The sequence below is a fragment of the Triturus cristatus genome, chromosome 10, assembly GCF_964204655.1.
Source record: "Triturus cristatus chromosome 10, aTriCri1.1, whole genome shotgun sequence".
Lineage (NCBI taxonomy): Eukaryota > Metazoa > Chordata > Amphibia > Caudata > Salamandridae > Triturus > Triturus cristatus.
The window spans coordinates 123,227,432-123,243,142 of record NC_140593.1 but is presented as its reverse complement, the minus strand read 5'-3'; the positions used below and the strand labels follow the sequence as shown (position 1 = coordinate 123,243,142).

Sequence of the window (15,711 nt, the reverse complement as noted above, 5' to 3'; positions counted from 1 at the left end):
ATGGGTGGAGGAAGGTTAGACAAACACCGAGCACTGCTGTTGTCCTTAATAGTTGTTACTCTGCAGGGGTGAGAGTTTCCCGACTGCGTAGTCTTGTTACTGATAAAGGAATTGGTTATCTGTTTAGGGTGAATCACTACAGGAAAGTGAACGCAGTTGTAATGCCTCTACCTTATAGTTCCCCGCATAGGGTAAGAATTTAGGATGCATAGCGATTCAGCAATTGTAATCACTGTCGTGGGGGCCTTCGGTGTGGAAGGGGACTGCGAGATGCTCCCATTATTGCAGCTAATGGTACACTAATATGACTGTTTTACTACACGTCAACTGTAACTGTACATTATTCTGCTTCATGATGTGATATATGTCATTTAAACCTCAATAAACAGATTTCTAAATAAAATAAATGAGGTATTGAATAAAACGAACTGTTGGGTCTGTGGTCTCCTGCCTCACTCCACGGAGAATAACATTCCCTTCCTCCCTTACTCTTACTCTATACACGCCTCTTGCGCTGCCTGGATGTCGCTCATCATGGGCGCCCATCGGTCCAGCGGCCTTGCCGACATCACTCTCCAACAATTGCAAGATGAGTTCTGGCAGAACAAAACGGGCAATGCTGTTTGTCCAAAGAACAATTCTACATGCATGTCTGAGGATGAGAAGGAGGAAATGCTGGTATTCGACTACCAGTAGAATACGCTTCTCCAGCTTCAAAGCAAGGACACCCGCCAAGCGGACCCCACCGCTAGCTGTTGTTCACATTCCTGGACTAATGTGTATCAGAGGCTTAGGTATTGAGTACGTTGGGGACAGCTCTTGTGTCGTGACAACTCTGAATACGACATCTCCACCGCCCCTTGTTGCCTCCCCAAAGACCTACTTCGTGTGTGGAACAAAGGCCTACACTTGGCTTCACGAGAACTGGGGAGGCACATGTTACATTGCTTTCCTCCTTACCCCTGTCTACATTGCTTCTCCTTTTCATCATCGTGCCTGCCGCAGCAACGATGTGGGTGAACAAACAGACACAATCTCTCAACAATTCCTGGATGCCATGAAGGGCATCCTTCCCTTCTGGGGACCAATGGCAAACAGCGGAGCCATTCGCCACCTCACCAGAGTCATGGAAGCCACCGTCAACATCACAGCTGGTATTTTGGCCAACAACACTGCGGCGCTCCAAGCGGTACGCCTCGTCACTCTACAAAATCGCATGGTCCTTGATGTCATCCTAGCTGACCGCGGAGGAGCATGTCGCATCATCGGCACCAGCTGTTGCGTGTATGTTCCGGATCATTCATCATCTGTCTACGAGGCTATTTCCGCACTCCATCGAATAGCCTCTGACCTCCATCAAGATACAGACCCATGGTCCCTTGGTTCTTGGATATGGCAACTTCTGCTGACATGGGGATGGAAGGTTCTAATGATCATCCGGATACCTCTTGCCCTGGTTCTCTTTTGTTGTCTTTGCCTTCAATGTGGTCCTCCACTCTGTGGCCTCTGCGCAAATGCTATATAGTCAGTCCCCGTAAATGCACAGGTCAAGAACGATAAAATAAGGACTGAACGTGAGACACAGCTATTGATGAACATTGTATATTGACTAAAAAAATAAAATGTTTTCGCTTATGGCAAAAGGAGGGACTGTGGAAAAGTAGGTCTGTTATCTTGCCATTCACTCCACCATTTTGTGCTATACCCTTCATGACTGACCTTCTCTCGCTTTCACGATCACTCTGGAGCTCCACTTTTGACCTCCCACATTCCTGCACGGACGCTCACACCCTGTTCGTGCTTTGACCTGCCACAAACTGACCAGCCCATGCTCAACCAGTCGGACAGGGAGTTTCCCAGATGTTTATCGTCCTCACCCTGCAGGCGTCCAACAGCTACCATCTGCAGGCCTATCAGATTGACCTCTGCTTGCTGTGTAATCATTCCTCTCTCCTGTACCCTGCAGGGGTCCAACAACTACCATCTGCGGAATTATCTGATCGAACTTTACTTGTCGTATAAACATGCTTTTCGCCTACACCCTGCAGGGGCCTCACAGCTACCATCTGTGGACTTATCAGATTAACCTTTGTTTGACATATAATCATGCCTTTTTCACCTATGCCCTGCAGGGGCCAAACAGCCACCACCTGTTGATTGTATCATAACTGACCATTGCTTGTCTGTAAATTATTGGTGTTTGTTATTGTTCACCTAGCACGCACAGGGTGGGGATGAAGGGTATATAAGGTGCAGAAGCAAAGCACTCAGGAGATTGCCTCCTCAGACAAGCTGCGGGTGTCTGTTGCCGATGCTCTCTCTCCATCTCATGAGATTGTAATAAATATCCTTTCTCTCGGCGCTCCAGTGTTGGTCTCAGTTTGTATCCCGGACCCGTGGACGAAGGGTGGACCCTGCATCTTTGGGTGGTCCCCCAAAAGACCCCCAAATCCACAGGGTCCAAAAACACAACACAGAACGTATGGAGGCATTTTTATTGGCCGGGGGTTTATAAAGACATCAAAGCACACTGCCAGGCCTGTACTGTTTGTCAAAAACGGAACACCCATAGGCCCCCAGCCGTCCCGCTACAGCCCCTACCCGTGATAGGGACCCCATTCAAGCGAGTAGGGATGATCTAATAGGGCCTTTGCCCCGCACAAAAAAAGGACACCTATCTGTGCTAGTAATGGTGGACTATGCCACCCGGTTTCCCGAGGCCTACCCTCTTCGTACCCCTACCACTCGCAACATAGCGGAACGGTTCCTGGAATTCTTTTTGAGAGTAGGGTTCCCTAAAGAAATCCTAACGGACCAGGGTACACCATTCGTATCCAGTCTAATGAAAGAAGTATGCCAGATTCTGGACTTGCGTCACATCAGGACTTCCGTTTACCACCCTCAGACGGATGGGTTAGTGGAACGATATAATGGAACGTTGAAAACGACACTAAAAAAAAATGTTAGAGGTGAATGGCAAGGAGTGGGACTAACTCCTACCTTTGGCTTTATACGTTCTAAGGAGCCAGGTACAAAGCAGCCTAGGCTGCTCCGCCTTTGAAATGCTGTATGGTCGCCAACCACGGAGCCTCCTGGAGATGACAAAAGAGGCCTGGGAGAAGGAAGAAACCCTGGAGACCAGAGGAATGCTGGAATATACTCAGGGATTGAAGGCAAAAATCGGCAAACTCCGGGACCTGGCGTATTCAAGCCTCGCCAAGAAACAAGAGAAACAGACTCGCTATTACAATCGAGGAAAAAAATGGAGATCCCTAAACGTGAACGACTGGGCCTTGGTGCTGCTGCCCACGCCTACCCACAAGTTCAAGACCGAGTGGAAAGGCCCTAACAGAGTCGTCGCTACCATTGGGAATACTACGTACAAACTACAGCTAACACCGAATCGTACCCAGGTATTCCACATAAACCTGTTGAAAAAGTGGATAGGCTCGCCACCAAAGACCGCCACCCTCACTGTGCTCACCCTGACAAGTGATACTAACACCTTGCAGCACTTAGTCATCAACACCGAACTCACCACGAAAGAAGAGGGGGAGCTGAGGGAAGCCCTTAACTCTTATTCATCGCTGTTCTCCGACCTCCCTGGGAAGATCCCCACCTCGCTGAACATCGGATAGACAATGTGCCCGGAAAAGTGATCAAACAGCGTCCGTATAGAATACCCGCGGACAGAAGGAAAGCAGTCCAGCAGGAGGTACAGGACATGTTACATCTAGGAGTGATCAGACCTTCCAGGAGTGAATGGTCTTCTCCCATTGTGATGGTGCCAAAGCCGGACGGGAGCACCCGTTTCTGTATGGACTTTCGGGCTCTCAATGAGATATCGTCCTTCGATGCCTACCCCATCCCACGTATAGACGAACTAATCGAAAAACTGGGGGAAGCCAGTTACATCACGACACTGGATTTAACAAAAGGGTACTGGCAAGTACCCTTGCGGGAGGAGGATCGAAAGAAAACAGCGTTCTCAACCCCCGATGGACTCTTCGAGTTCACAGTGCTGCCATTCGGACTGCATGGTGCCCCAGCGACATTCCAGCGACTCATGAACACGATCCTCAGAGACCACCGCGCCTTTTCATCAGCATATCTAGATGATAGTGTGGTCTTTAGCCCCGACTGGAAGATGCACATACTGCACCTTCATGCTATCTTTCAGACTCTACAAAAAGCCGGCTTACATGTGAATGCCAGGAAATCACGGGTAGCCTTCCAAAAAGTAAACTATCTGGGGTATGTACTCGGTCACGGCCTCATAACCCCACAGAAGGAAAAAGTGAGGGCCATCACCGACACCCCCTTCCCCTCCACTAAACGAGACATGAGGGCTTTCTTGGGCCTGATAGGCTATTATAGACGATTTATACCCAGGTTCTCCGAGGTAGCTTCTCCCTTAACCAACACTCTCCAGAAAGACGTAAAACCCCAGGTCCTCCTACACCCCACAGAACAGATGTTACATTCCTTCCATACATTAAAGCACATCATCACCTCTAGCCCCGTGTTATCCTCACCTGACTTCTCACGCCCCCTTATCTTACACACCGATGCCTCCAACCAGGGCCTGGGCGCCGTATTGTCACAGAGGTCAACAGATGGTATAGAGCACCCAATAGTCTATGTCAGTAGAAAACTGTTTCCGAGGGAGACGAGGTATCCCACTATTGAGCGCGAGTGTCTTGCAATCAGATGGGCCATAGATAAGCTGCGATATTATCTCGAAGGCCGTCATTTCATCTTGTACACCGACCACGCCCCCTCCAGTGGATGAGCCGGAACATCGCTAACAATCCAGCGGTACTCCGTTGGTTCCTCTCCCTCCAGCCCTTTTCATTTACGGTTAGACATCGCAAGGGGTTGGAAAATGGCAGCGCGGACTATCTGTCCAGGACATTCCCTCTCCCCAATCGGGAGAAACCAATGGTGGAGGAGTGTCACAAGGTCAGCGGGGAAGGCATCGGACAAGGGGGTGACTGGTGGGAAGCCCGTGAAATCATGGACCCTATGCTTTTTTCTCACCAGGGGGACTCGTGGCAGGCTTCCCAAACAGACATATCAGACTCCGATGCTGGTCCCTTTAACTGGGACGTGCTGCAGGAAGGCTCGCCCCCTTTGATACTCGTGGCAGGCTTCCCAAACAGACATATCAGACTCGGATGCTGGTCCCTTTAACTGGGACGTGCTGCAGGAAGGCTCGCCCCCTTTGATGACGTCATCGGCTGGCACCCAATAAGGAATCCCAGATATCGGAACCCAGTGTGCATTGACACCGGAGAGAGGCTAGAGCAGACGGAGAATGAAGAACCGAAGAGTCGAGACCCGGAGGAGCTTCCAAGACGCCCGGAGAAGACATCCAGCCCGGACGGAGGGAACGAGAGCAGAGAAGGAAGCCGGAGCCAGGAGGCCTCCGCGACCACGCATCGCCGTGCCACGCCCACAGAGGAGCGTGGCTGACCCAGGTACGGGAAAGATTCTCGGGCTGGGTCTGGAGGCGGGAGAAGTCCGAGGGCTGATAAACGTTGCCGCTCGCCGCCTCCTCCTTGTAAATAGTAATACCCCTCCTTCACTGCCACTCCTCACCGCCACCAGTCTAAACTCCTATCTACTCACTTGTGCACCGGCGTGTTTCCCTTACTCCCTACCCTCTTGAGGTTGGTCAAACGGGATGCAGTATTGACCTCCATCTTTCTGTTGTTCTTCCTTTTCTTTGCGGACCCCGGAGTATTCCCCTCTGCCTCTGCCTGACGTTTAAGGGAGGACTGAGAAGACAACCAAAACGAACAACTCCCCGCCCCAAGACGAAGAGGAAGACTCGTCGTTGTGCACCTGTTGGAGAGTGTTTTGGTCCCTATGTTCGTGACTCGTTGAGTTTGTTACTTGAAACTGGCATCCCACAGAAGACGCGACTATCTCAAAATAAAACCTTCCTTGTCCCGACGTAGCCTGTTGCGTATTCCTTCTGACCCGGCTACACTCAAACTGCCATTAGAATCCTTGCAAGAAAGCCAAACGTTACATAAAAGCTTAGTGGTGGGAATAGATTAGAGGCCTCCATAGACTAAAAGTCACAGGACAACGGGCAAAAGCATTAGCAACTCAATCAAGCATTCTAGTACCTGCAGGTAAAAGGTGCTGTATAGAAAAGGCTAAAAGCCTCAATCAAAGAAAGATTGGAACTGAAGAGAAAGCAAGTTGGAAAGGGATAGGTATTACTACTTACAACAATGACAATGCCAATAACCAATAGGTCTGTTTTTAAAGGATTATTGTATAGTAATTTGAAGCATTACAAGTAGATAGCATAGTGAATGGATATTTATGTGAAAGCAAAGAACTGTAGAATAATATTGCTGTAGGTTAAAAGGCCTTGTGACAGTTGCACTGTCAAGCCAGGCCTAAACATCCATGTAGGTTAATGACTGCCCTCCTCCTATCTAGTCTGCTGCCAGAGAAAAACACCATAAAGTATCTAGTAATCTAAGACACTTTAATACCTTTCAATGTCATGTGTATGCCCCTGAAAGTTAGAGCACAGCCAGCTAGATAAATAAACAAAGCGATCACAGTTGTATGGAGGGCAAGCACTTTTCTGTGGAAGTATACAACTTCTGCTCAATTAAAACATGCACTCCTGACTCTCATCATGTGGGCGGAGCCAAGCCAGTCTCGGATTCTCACATAATTGTCTGGGGACAGCTGCGCTGTCAAGCCAGACCATAAAAACCTTAAAAAAGATTATAAAACTGCAGAATTGAAAAACATGTTTCAGCAATTATCCAAGCATAGGTGTCTGTCTATTCATACACACTTGCGGAACAGGACTTCAGCAAACTACAAGCAATATAGATGGTCAGAAAGGTGAGAAGTTGGGCCACAGATTTTGGAGCATCTGATGTCTGCAGGAAGCATCAGCTTGCTTTAACTGCGGTGAAAGTGCAGGCCTGTGGTATATTTATCATCTTTCTATTAACCTCATCATAAAATAGTAAGCAGGACTGGAAGTCAGGAGAACCCTGATGTATTTATGGTTTTGTGGTTTCTTGTTCTGCCTTTTCCCACCTACCACAAGCCCATTAGAGTGAGTAGGTCAACATGTAAGGATACACAGAAGGCAGGCTCGTCCCCTGCATAGAAATACGATGGGAGGGGGCAGGCATCATATGTGAGGTTGGCAAAGAGTTAAAAAAAAAAAAAAAAAATTAGTTGTGAAGGATCTTGTGCTATTGTAGGTCATTAATGTCAGCATAATGGTCCGTGAATTAAGCTTTATGAATCTCTTTGCTGGGGTGGCAGTCTAATCCCTCACATTAGGGAGTACAGTTAACATCTCAATAAATGCACCACTGTACAAGAGGCAAACACTGGGCTAACTCGCGTCACTTCAGGCAACAAAGAAAGAAGACATCCGCACAGGACCTGCAGCCAGCATGAGTGAGGCTATCAAGGCAAAGACTACTGCAGCAAAGGTACAGCAGCAGTGCAGGAGCAGCAAAAAGAGGAGCCAACAGTGACTTTGGTCCAGCATAACGGGAGCCAGTAGAGCAGGGGAGAAGACTGTGTTCACAGCCGGTATATCCCTGAAGCGCAATCCGCGAGGTAGCCTTGTGACAACTGCTGCCCAAGTGAGGCAGCAATAATAGTGCAAGGATTAAAGGGTGGTGTTTTTCATGACCTTGGGCCAGCGGTCAGGAGACATCAGAGATGGAAAGCTGCTGAGAAACATGTCTATGAATGGCTTTTGAAGCACATGCTAGGAGAGGCCAACAAATGGTGTCCTCCTCCAAAAAGAGGACGGATGATTTGGGAGGGGGGGTGGGGTTGGGGGGGGGGTAGGAGGGGGAATATGATGTTCTTGTCACCTAGTGATGGGTGTGATTAAAATGATGAATAAATGTAATCAATTTACTAAATCGGGCCAAATAAGTGGCACCCCTGCAGCAATCATAGCAGTGTAACCCAAAGATGGAAAAGATCCCTCACAGCCTAAAAACTATAGGCCAATATCATTGATAAAACTAGACTGCAAAATTTACGCCATGATCCTTGCTAAGCGACTTCAAAGGCATATCTCCAAACTCATTCACCCCTCACAAGTGGGTTTCTTAAAAAATAGACTTTCCTTTGACAATACACAAATATTATATCATGCTCAGACTCCCCCCACAGTGGCAATCACGTTGGATGCCAAGAAGGCTCTACTAGACCATCCATCTAACTAGAAATACAGTAGTTCTTATATGGTGCCCAGCCCCAGGGGAATCTCAGTAATACTGTTGAATGAGATCAATTCAGGTTTGCCTTGATCAGTTATCTGATTTGTAGAGGATCGTTGAAGAATGATTGTAGGAGAGTAGGATCTGCGCTTATGTTGCCCTCACTTCTTTTCTGATGTTTACACTGGTTTCTGGCTATAGTCTGGCTGGGACCCTGCTAATCAGGGCCCCAGCCTCTCTGTTCTCCCTAAACAACTTGGAGTGCATATTATATGCACTAGTGCATATTATATGCACTAGTGATTGGATACTGTGGTACCGTATGAGCCCCTAGTATATGGAACCTTAGGTACCAAGGGCATAGGTACTTCACAGGCCTACCAGGGGTTGAAGCATGTATTATGCCACCCCTGGGAAGCAGACTAAATCTGACACCACAGACCTGCAACTGCAGCCTGGGTGAGATAGTGTTAGCACTCCTCACTGAGGTATAGGTACACTATATCTCTACCTGCACCCACATATAAACCTATCAGTCACCCCTAAGGCAGGCCCTATCAATCCTGAGGGCAGGGTGCTTGGTTTCCATGTGAGGGGGTGCCTCTGCCTGAGCAGGGCCCCTCTGCAGCTCTCAGAGTCTATTCTCTGTGGCGGTTTGTGGATGTGGTTAAACCATATACTCTTAAGTGCATTATAACCTAGCGGTAAAAGCTAACTTTGGAATGGCTGCATCAAAACATGTCGTGTTTGGTGTCAAACGCTTTGGAATCATACACCCAGTATGATCCCACCCTTCTAGAGGGATAGACATGTACCCACTGTGGAAACACGGTAGAATCCTGAAGAGCCCTGGCATCACAAAATGGATGCCACCAGTCACAGACACTGGGCTGCCCTCCTGCTGCTGACCGAAACTCGCAGTGGAGGAGGCCCAACAATAGGCATCCTGTCACAGGGAGGTGTGGTCACCTCCTAGACAGGATTTAGTGTATTGCGGCTGGGTGGGTGCACTCCTAGAGTGCTTTGAAATCCTGCACTGGGGGAGCAGTAGGCTCCTCTTTACATATGCCAGCTCAAACCGGTTCAGGGGCTACCTGCCCCTGCTCTGGCATGAAACGGGACAAAGGGAAGTGCCCCTGACCCTCCCATAGGTGGGGTCATAGAGCTAGACCCTCCCTTCCTTATAGTATAAGTTAGGGAACCCTTGCCATTGCAAACTAGATATCCCTGGACAACACTCTGAAGAAGAATCCTGGACCTTCGACGTTCCACTACCTCTGGAAGACTGAAGAATCTCCCTTGGAGTCAAGGAGTGACTCCCCTGCTTGGCAGGCACCAAAACTTTGCATCAACGGTCGCAAACTTTCCCGCTCCCGCCAGAGTCCGAAGTCCTTGCAGCCCCGTAAGTGGATTTCCTGACTTCTCAAAGGCCATCGTGAGTCCCCAGCGACGCTGAGGCAAGTGGACCCCACGAGTGACGAGGAACCGCAATCCCTGGGGACCATGCACTATTTTCGAGTGCAACCCCTTCACGACGTTCTACGAACTTGTGCTTTGGGCCACGTGTGATCCAAGCCTCCAGCAGGATTTCCACCGAAGATCAGAGGCCTACCCCGTCCTGAGTGACCGTGGGGCCCTGTTGAGTGAATCCTCCCGAGGCGTCTTTGCGATCCCTTGCCGGCTAGCCTGTGGGTCCCCAGAAGACTTTTCTACGAAACCAAAGGGCTCCCCTGGTTGCTCCAGGCCTGCCCTGACTTACCCTCGCTGGGTGAGTCCCTCAGACCTTGCTGGTCTGCACCGCTGACTTTTTACACTTTCCACGAGACTTGCTGTTGCCAAGGCTTGTTGGCTCCAATCTGGTCACCGACACCGCAGTAAGCTGCAGACTTCGTGGGACACGCCAAATCCAGCTCCTGGTCGTAATCGACGCCTCCTGGACCTCGTGGCTGAAGAGTCAAGATCACCTGAAATCTCCCGACGACTGTGGGCATCCATCTTCCTTGCCCCGGGTCACTGCCAAGTGACTTTGAACACTGTCCCCTTTGCTTTCAGGTCTTCTTTGTTCTGAATCCAGGCTTGGATTCCACCGGACACTTCACCTGTCTTCACAAGCAGCAAGTCTTCTTTGGCTCCCATTGAAAACGACGCCGTGACCCGACACCAAAAGACACCTATGCACCCGGCTTCCCTGGGTGAAGTAACTCCAGCACTACAGTGCTCCTGTGTGTGTTGGCTCTAGAACTACTTACCCTGTAAGTGACTTGCTTGTAGACTCTCCCGAAGTATCCTAAAACTCCAAAATTCCAACCGCGACTTGCTCCATTGAAGTCAATTGGGATCCGCGGCTGTGTTCTCACACTGCATGCGTCTCCCGTGGGTCCTTTTCTTACCTGCCTTGGGTGGATTAGTGAGGCCCCAGCGCTTCTGAAGGCCCTAGGTCTTGTCCCTTCTCAAGTCGTTATCTCCAAGTCTCTTTTTTAGTATATGGTCTGGTACGCCCCTAGGGCCCCAGCCATATTTGTGCTTAATTTATTGTGAAACGTTGATTTGTGCATATGTTCCAGATCTTCGAATCTCATAAAGAGATTAGTAGAGTGTGTCTAGTAATAAATACATATATATTTGATATATATACCTGTGTGGTGTCCTTTCATTTAGTAATTCAAGAGATTACAAGATAAAACAAGCTGCTTTACATTCCTCCAAGACTTAGCCTGAAGGCTGCTCTCCACAGCTACCACTACGATAGCTTTCTTTAAAAGGTTGTCTTAAACCTGTCTACCATAAGAGTTGAATTGTACTGGTGCAAGGTGTCCACTTTAACTAGTGAACAGCATATACCAGGCCAACTTCTCACAATGATCAAAACGCAGTAAGAGCTAACTGGCCACCGTTAATTATCAGCACAGATATACCTTCAAAACAGTTCCCTGGCCAACACAGGAAGTACAAACTTAAAAATTTGAAATATCACTATCCTGCAAATTACTGATAATAGGCCATTAGAAGAAACCTTCAATAGCAGAATGGCTTGGTGTAGTTCGCACTGCAGCAAAAGTCCAGTTATCTGAAATGAGCAAGGGAGATGAAACAGGTGCTGATCCCGCCTGAGAAACCCATGTTCATCACAGAAGCAGACTAGGAAGTGGTGCATACCCTCGAGTTACAGTCTTGCCTTTCAAATCTGAATCTTTTAAAACCATAGCAGATGATAGCACTCGAATGCCAACTCACATAAAAAATAAGCAGCATTAAGCCATGAAGTAATGATGGAGCTGGAAAATCCAGGCACTCTAAATAGAGAATTACTTCATATCTGCCAATAAGTCAAGATTAGTGAAGGGATCTTTTTTAAGGCAGACACTATTAAGAAACATTTACCTACAATCCTACTACATTGTAAGCATCTAAAGAACTATAGAATTTTACTCCTTTTTTCATTAGTAAAATGAAAGGAACACAAAACGAGAACCTAATTCTGAGTTGCAGCATACCGGACATTTGACAACCATGCACTAACTGGCATATCCTTCCTGGTGACCCTTACAGCTACATAAGAAGGCATGCACCTTGACATCAGACTGCACTGATTTAGAATATACATTTTCCACAGTAATCATGAACCTTAAATGCACCCCAGTCTATTCACTGGATGCAAATTGATCACGTTGGGATACCGCTCCATCTCTAAAAAGTAGACTTGCTTGAAAAATAAATGTCAAGTTTTTTTTCTCCAAACATATGCTGTTCAAATTCTACAAGAAGTCTCGAAAATGGCAGAGAAGAGCTTGTTCTATTAGTGGCTTTCGAAAAGAGTCCACGAAGTGCGGATGGCTAGCTTTGGGCTTATTTTTTATTTTTTTTAAAAGTGTATCTGAACGGTAAATGGTTAAAACAGTTTAGGCTTAGATCAGAGCATCCCCACGGTTTGTTAAGGACTGTTTAAGATAAAAAGATATTTTAAAGATGCGTCTTGATTTTGGTGTAACTAAAGTAACACCTCACCTGAATTGCTTGGCGTCCCTGCTGAGCATCTGCAAGTAGTTGAATGGTAATGGCGCGCGAGTTCTGGAGCGCTTCTTGGAGGTAGATAAAACTGTGACCAGCATGCCGTCCCATGGAGCACTCCCGACAAATGGGGACTGAGCAGGTGTCGCAGTAGAAATGCAGCATCTGGAAAACAAGAGGAAGCTAAACAGATGAAGGTAACCACAAAGGACCTGTAGGAAATGTACAATTAAAAACCAAACTACAACAAGAGTGAACAACAGAGATTATCTTTTAAAATGTATTGGAAGGCTGCTACCAGGGAGTTGCTCCCTCTTGAGAGGTTCGCACAGTCGGGGTCCTCTTCCAAGGGGTGAATCTCCTTGTATGCTCTTATCCAAGCGCTGAGACCCAGAGCAAAGCCGCGCTTCAAACATTTTTGGAACAATTTGATAGATGCCCCTTTGGAAGACAATCACTGGGAACACTTGGGTAGGGATATTGCGAAATTCAATTGTTCCATGTATCTCAGGGAGGCACACTACAAAATTATCTATGACTGGTACTTGTACCCTCAGAAACAACAGACATGTTTGGGGTACTGCCCTGTCATCAAACCTTTTTGGTAGGAGATCCTGTCCCAAATAAAACTCATCTTAGGCTACCCTATTCCCCAACTCTATGGAACAGGTCTTGCTGGGGGTTCGGGACCCACTCCTGAAAAAACAGACACAGAGTGACAAAACCGTACTGTGGCTCTGCTTGGCGGCCGTGAAAATGGCAGTAGCCGCGGCTTGGAAGAAGCAAGAGGCCCCATCCCTAACCCAGTGGCATGTAAGATTGTGGCGGGCTTTGGCCCTGGAGTGAATGACTGATATCGTTGAGGACACCAGGAAAGGCTTTGATTACATTTGGTCCCCTTTGGTCAGATATCTATCAGAGGGGCTCCCTTTGACAGCTTGCAATCCAAGGTTTAGGACCCTCCACTTATTCCTAATCTAATTACCCACCAACGTAGGGAGCTATGAATACTGCGCTGAACATCGGGGCGAAGACTTCGATTCCGTAACCCTCGCGCCCATTTCTCTTCTCTTTTTATTTGCACCATGACATCTTAGTTAGATTTATTCTTTTGTTTTTTCCTCCTTTTTTTCTTAGGTATAATTAAGTTTCCTTTTCATCTTATCTCTTGGGAGGGTAGATGGTTATCAGCTCACATTATCATGAATGCGACATGTCCAGCTGAAACTGTGCCATATATTGAAATTCATTCGTTTGGACATAGGGGATAAACCGTAGCTCTTATTAACAAATTGTATACCTGGACGGATGATATTTCTGTGAATTGTCGCATATGTAATACTATTGTTGCACTCTGAGAAAATTTTAAATAAAAACATTTTGGAATAAAATGTATTGGAAATACATTCGGCGGAAGAGCATGCAAAACAAATACACATATGGAATTTTCGGAGAGAGAAGAGAATGCACTGTGAAAGGATTATCACAGAATTTCATTGAGGCAATTGCAGAGGTTATGCCCTCAGCATGCCAAAGAGTTCCAACTTCAAGTTCTCAACATGTCAAAGAACCAATTCCACATTCATGCCAATACTGTTTAATGTGAATGAACACTGTGAAATCATAATCTGTAATTGTTGCATTCCATATCTCGAACACCGTCATTGCTGAGAGTATTAAAATAATTAAGTTGGCAACCTGCTAATGACCAAGTCAGCTTTAATATTATCCAAAAGAGTTCCTAGTCTGGATCCTAACCCATGCAGATCCTGCCGCTCAACATGGTCTACTGTCATGAACCATTCACAGAGGCCACTTATTCATTGTGTACGAATCTCCCCATCCAAATCCGCCCTCTTCACATCCAGCATTACACTTGCAAATCTTTAAAGATGGAGTGGTGCTTCATTGGCTTTGAAGCCAATAACCACTCTATGGAGGAGTTAGTTAAGCTGCTTTGGAGATCAAGCGATCTATGGTATACAAAAGCTAAATTCTTTAGAGAAAATGATTCGAAAATTGTTCAAGCCAGCTACATATCCGTACAGCTCCATTCTATAGACAGAATGATTGTATGGAGAGAAGAAAATAAGGATTTCCATAAAGCTGAAAACAAACTACAATGCCACTTCTCATGTTACAAAATAGCTGATTTATATAAATTTAAAAATTCCTTGAAAAATTAAAAATATTTTTGGCCCAGTACAAAATATTCTGATGAAGCCCACCGGCCTGAAACCAAACCATATAGGTCCATAAACTGGAAAATTGCCCAACTTAGGAACCGCTCACTTTATGACCAATGGCACAATCGTGTATATTGCTAAACAAGTATGTGTAACAGAGCCACTGCATAAAGTTTAGAGATTCTAGAGAAATTTTAACAAAATTCATTCTTAAAATGTTTTTGAATAAATTAAGTAACATCACAATTCTAAAATTTAAATTCAATAATTATCATACCAACAGACACTTGAATTGGTCAAGCTGGTGACATTTGAGAAGCCTCTGTTTTTTGGTTTAAAACTAAACGTGAAAAAAAGCTCAGTCATGTAATCTATAATTTGACACCGAATACCTCCATTATTATCCACTTTACCCAATGGAAATTCCCAACAACCAGTTACAATTTACAATGCAGTCCGTTTATGGCAATTGCATTTTAGATATCTAATGAAGTTTTAAGGAAAGTCTCATTGATTCTCGTTGCACCGTGGGAATGTTCAATTTTTTTTTAGGGGGGGGGGGGGGGGGGGGGGGGAGTTTTATATAGCGCGAACTTGACCCGAAGGGATCAGAGCGCTTTACCTGAGCACCAGTTACGTTACAGACGGACACATACATTTTTTTTGTTAGGCATGGGGTGATTAACTGATTTGCCCAGAATCACAGAATGTTGTGCGTCCTTGCCGAGATTTGAACCCGGTTCCCCAGTTCCGAGGGAAACCGCCCTAGCCGTTAGGCCACAGACTCTCCCCAAATCATAGTAACCAGTAGATTCTCTTGGACTTTAAAAGTGTCAGTGCCTCACATTTCCATTTGAAACTAATGAAAAGCAATAGGCAAATACCCCCGGGTGTTAAATATCAAAACCCTAAACCATCTGGTGACTGCTGAACTATTCTGAATTAACGTTTTGCTAGTGCCAGCCCAGGTCTCGATCTGTGTACCTACAAAAATACTATTTGGTGGGGTGGGAATGTTCACTGCATGGTGAACTAGCATGTAGCTTGGCCCCAAATGCCCAAAAGTTTGTTAATCTTGTATCCTGAATTTAGTTTTGGCCCTCGTGTCTCACTAATCTAACATTAGAGCAGAGGCCTAGACTAGTGCTTGAAAATGGAAACACCAGAATCTGTCCAGTGAGCTGGAGGGATGCATCAACCATACCTTCATAGTGGATGGAGGACTGCTGTCCTTTATCCTCGGTTGCACACAGAGCTGTGATGGCAGAGTACTGCGTTAGCGC

The 15,711-nt window shown here is 46.6% G+C and overlaps 1 protein-coding gene across 1 annotated transcript in view; it reads right to left on the bottom strand.

Annotated features, from left to right (window-relative positions):
• The window catches only part of TRIM71 (tripartite motif containing 71), a 351,600-nt gene that overhangs the window by 164,922 nt on the left and 170,967 nt on the right, over positions 1-15,711 (bottom strand). Inside the window, exon 2 of the mRNA XM_085630588.1 lies at positions 12,240-12,407. Coding sequence (XP_085486714.1) covers positions 12,240-12,407 — 168 coding nt within the window. The remainder of the gene's footprint in view (positions 1-12,239; positions 12,408-15,711) is intronic.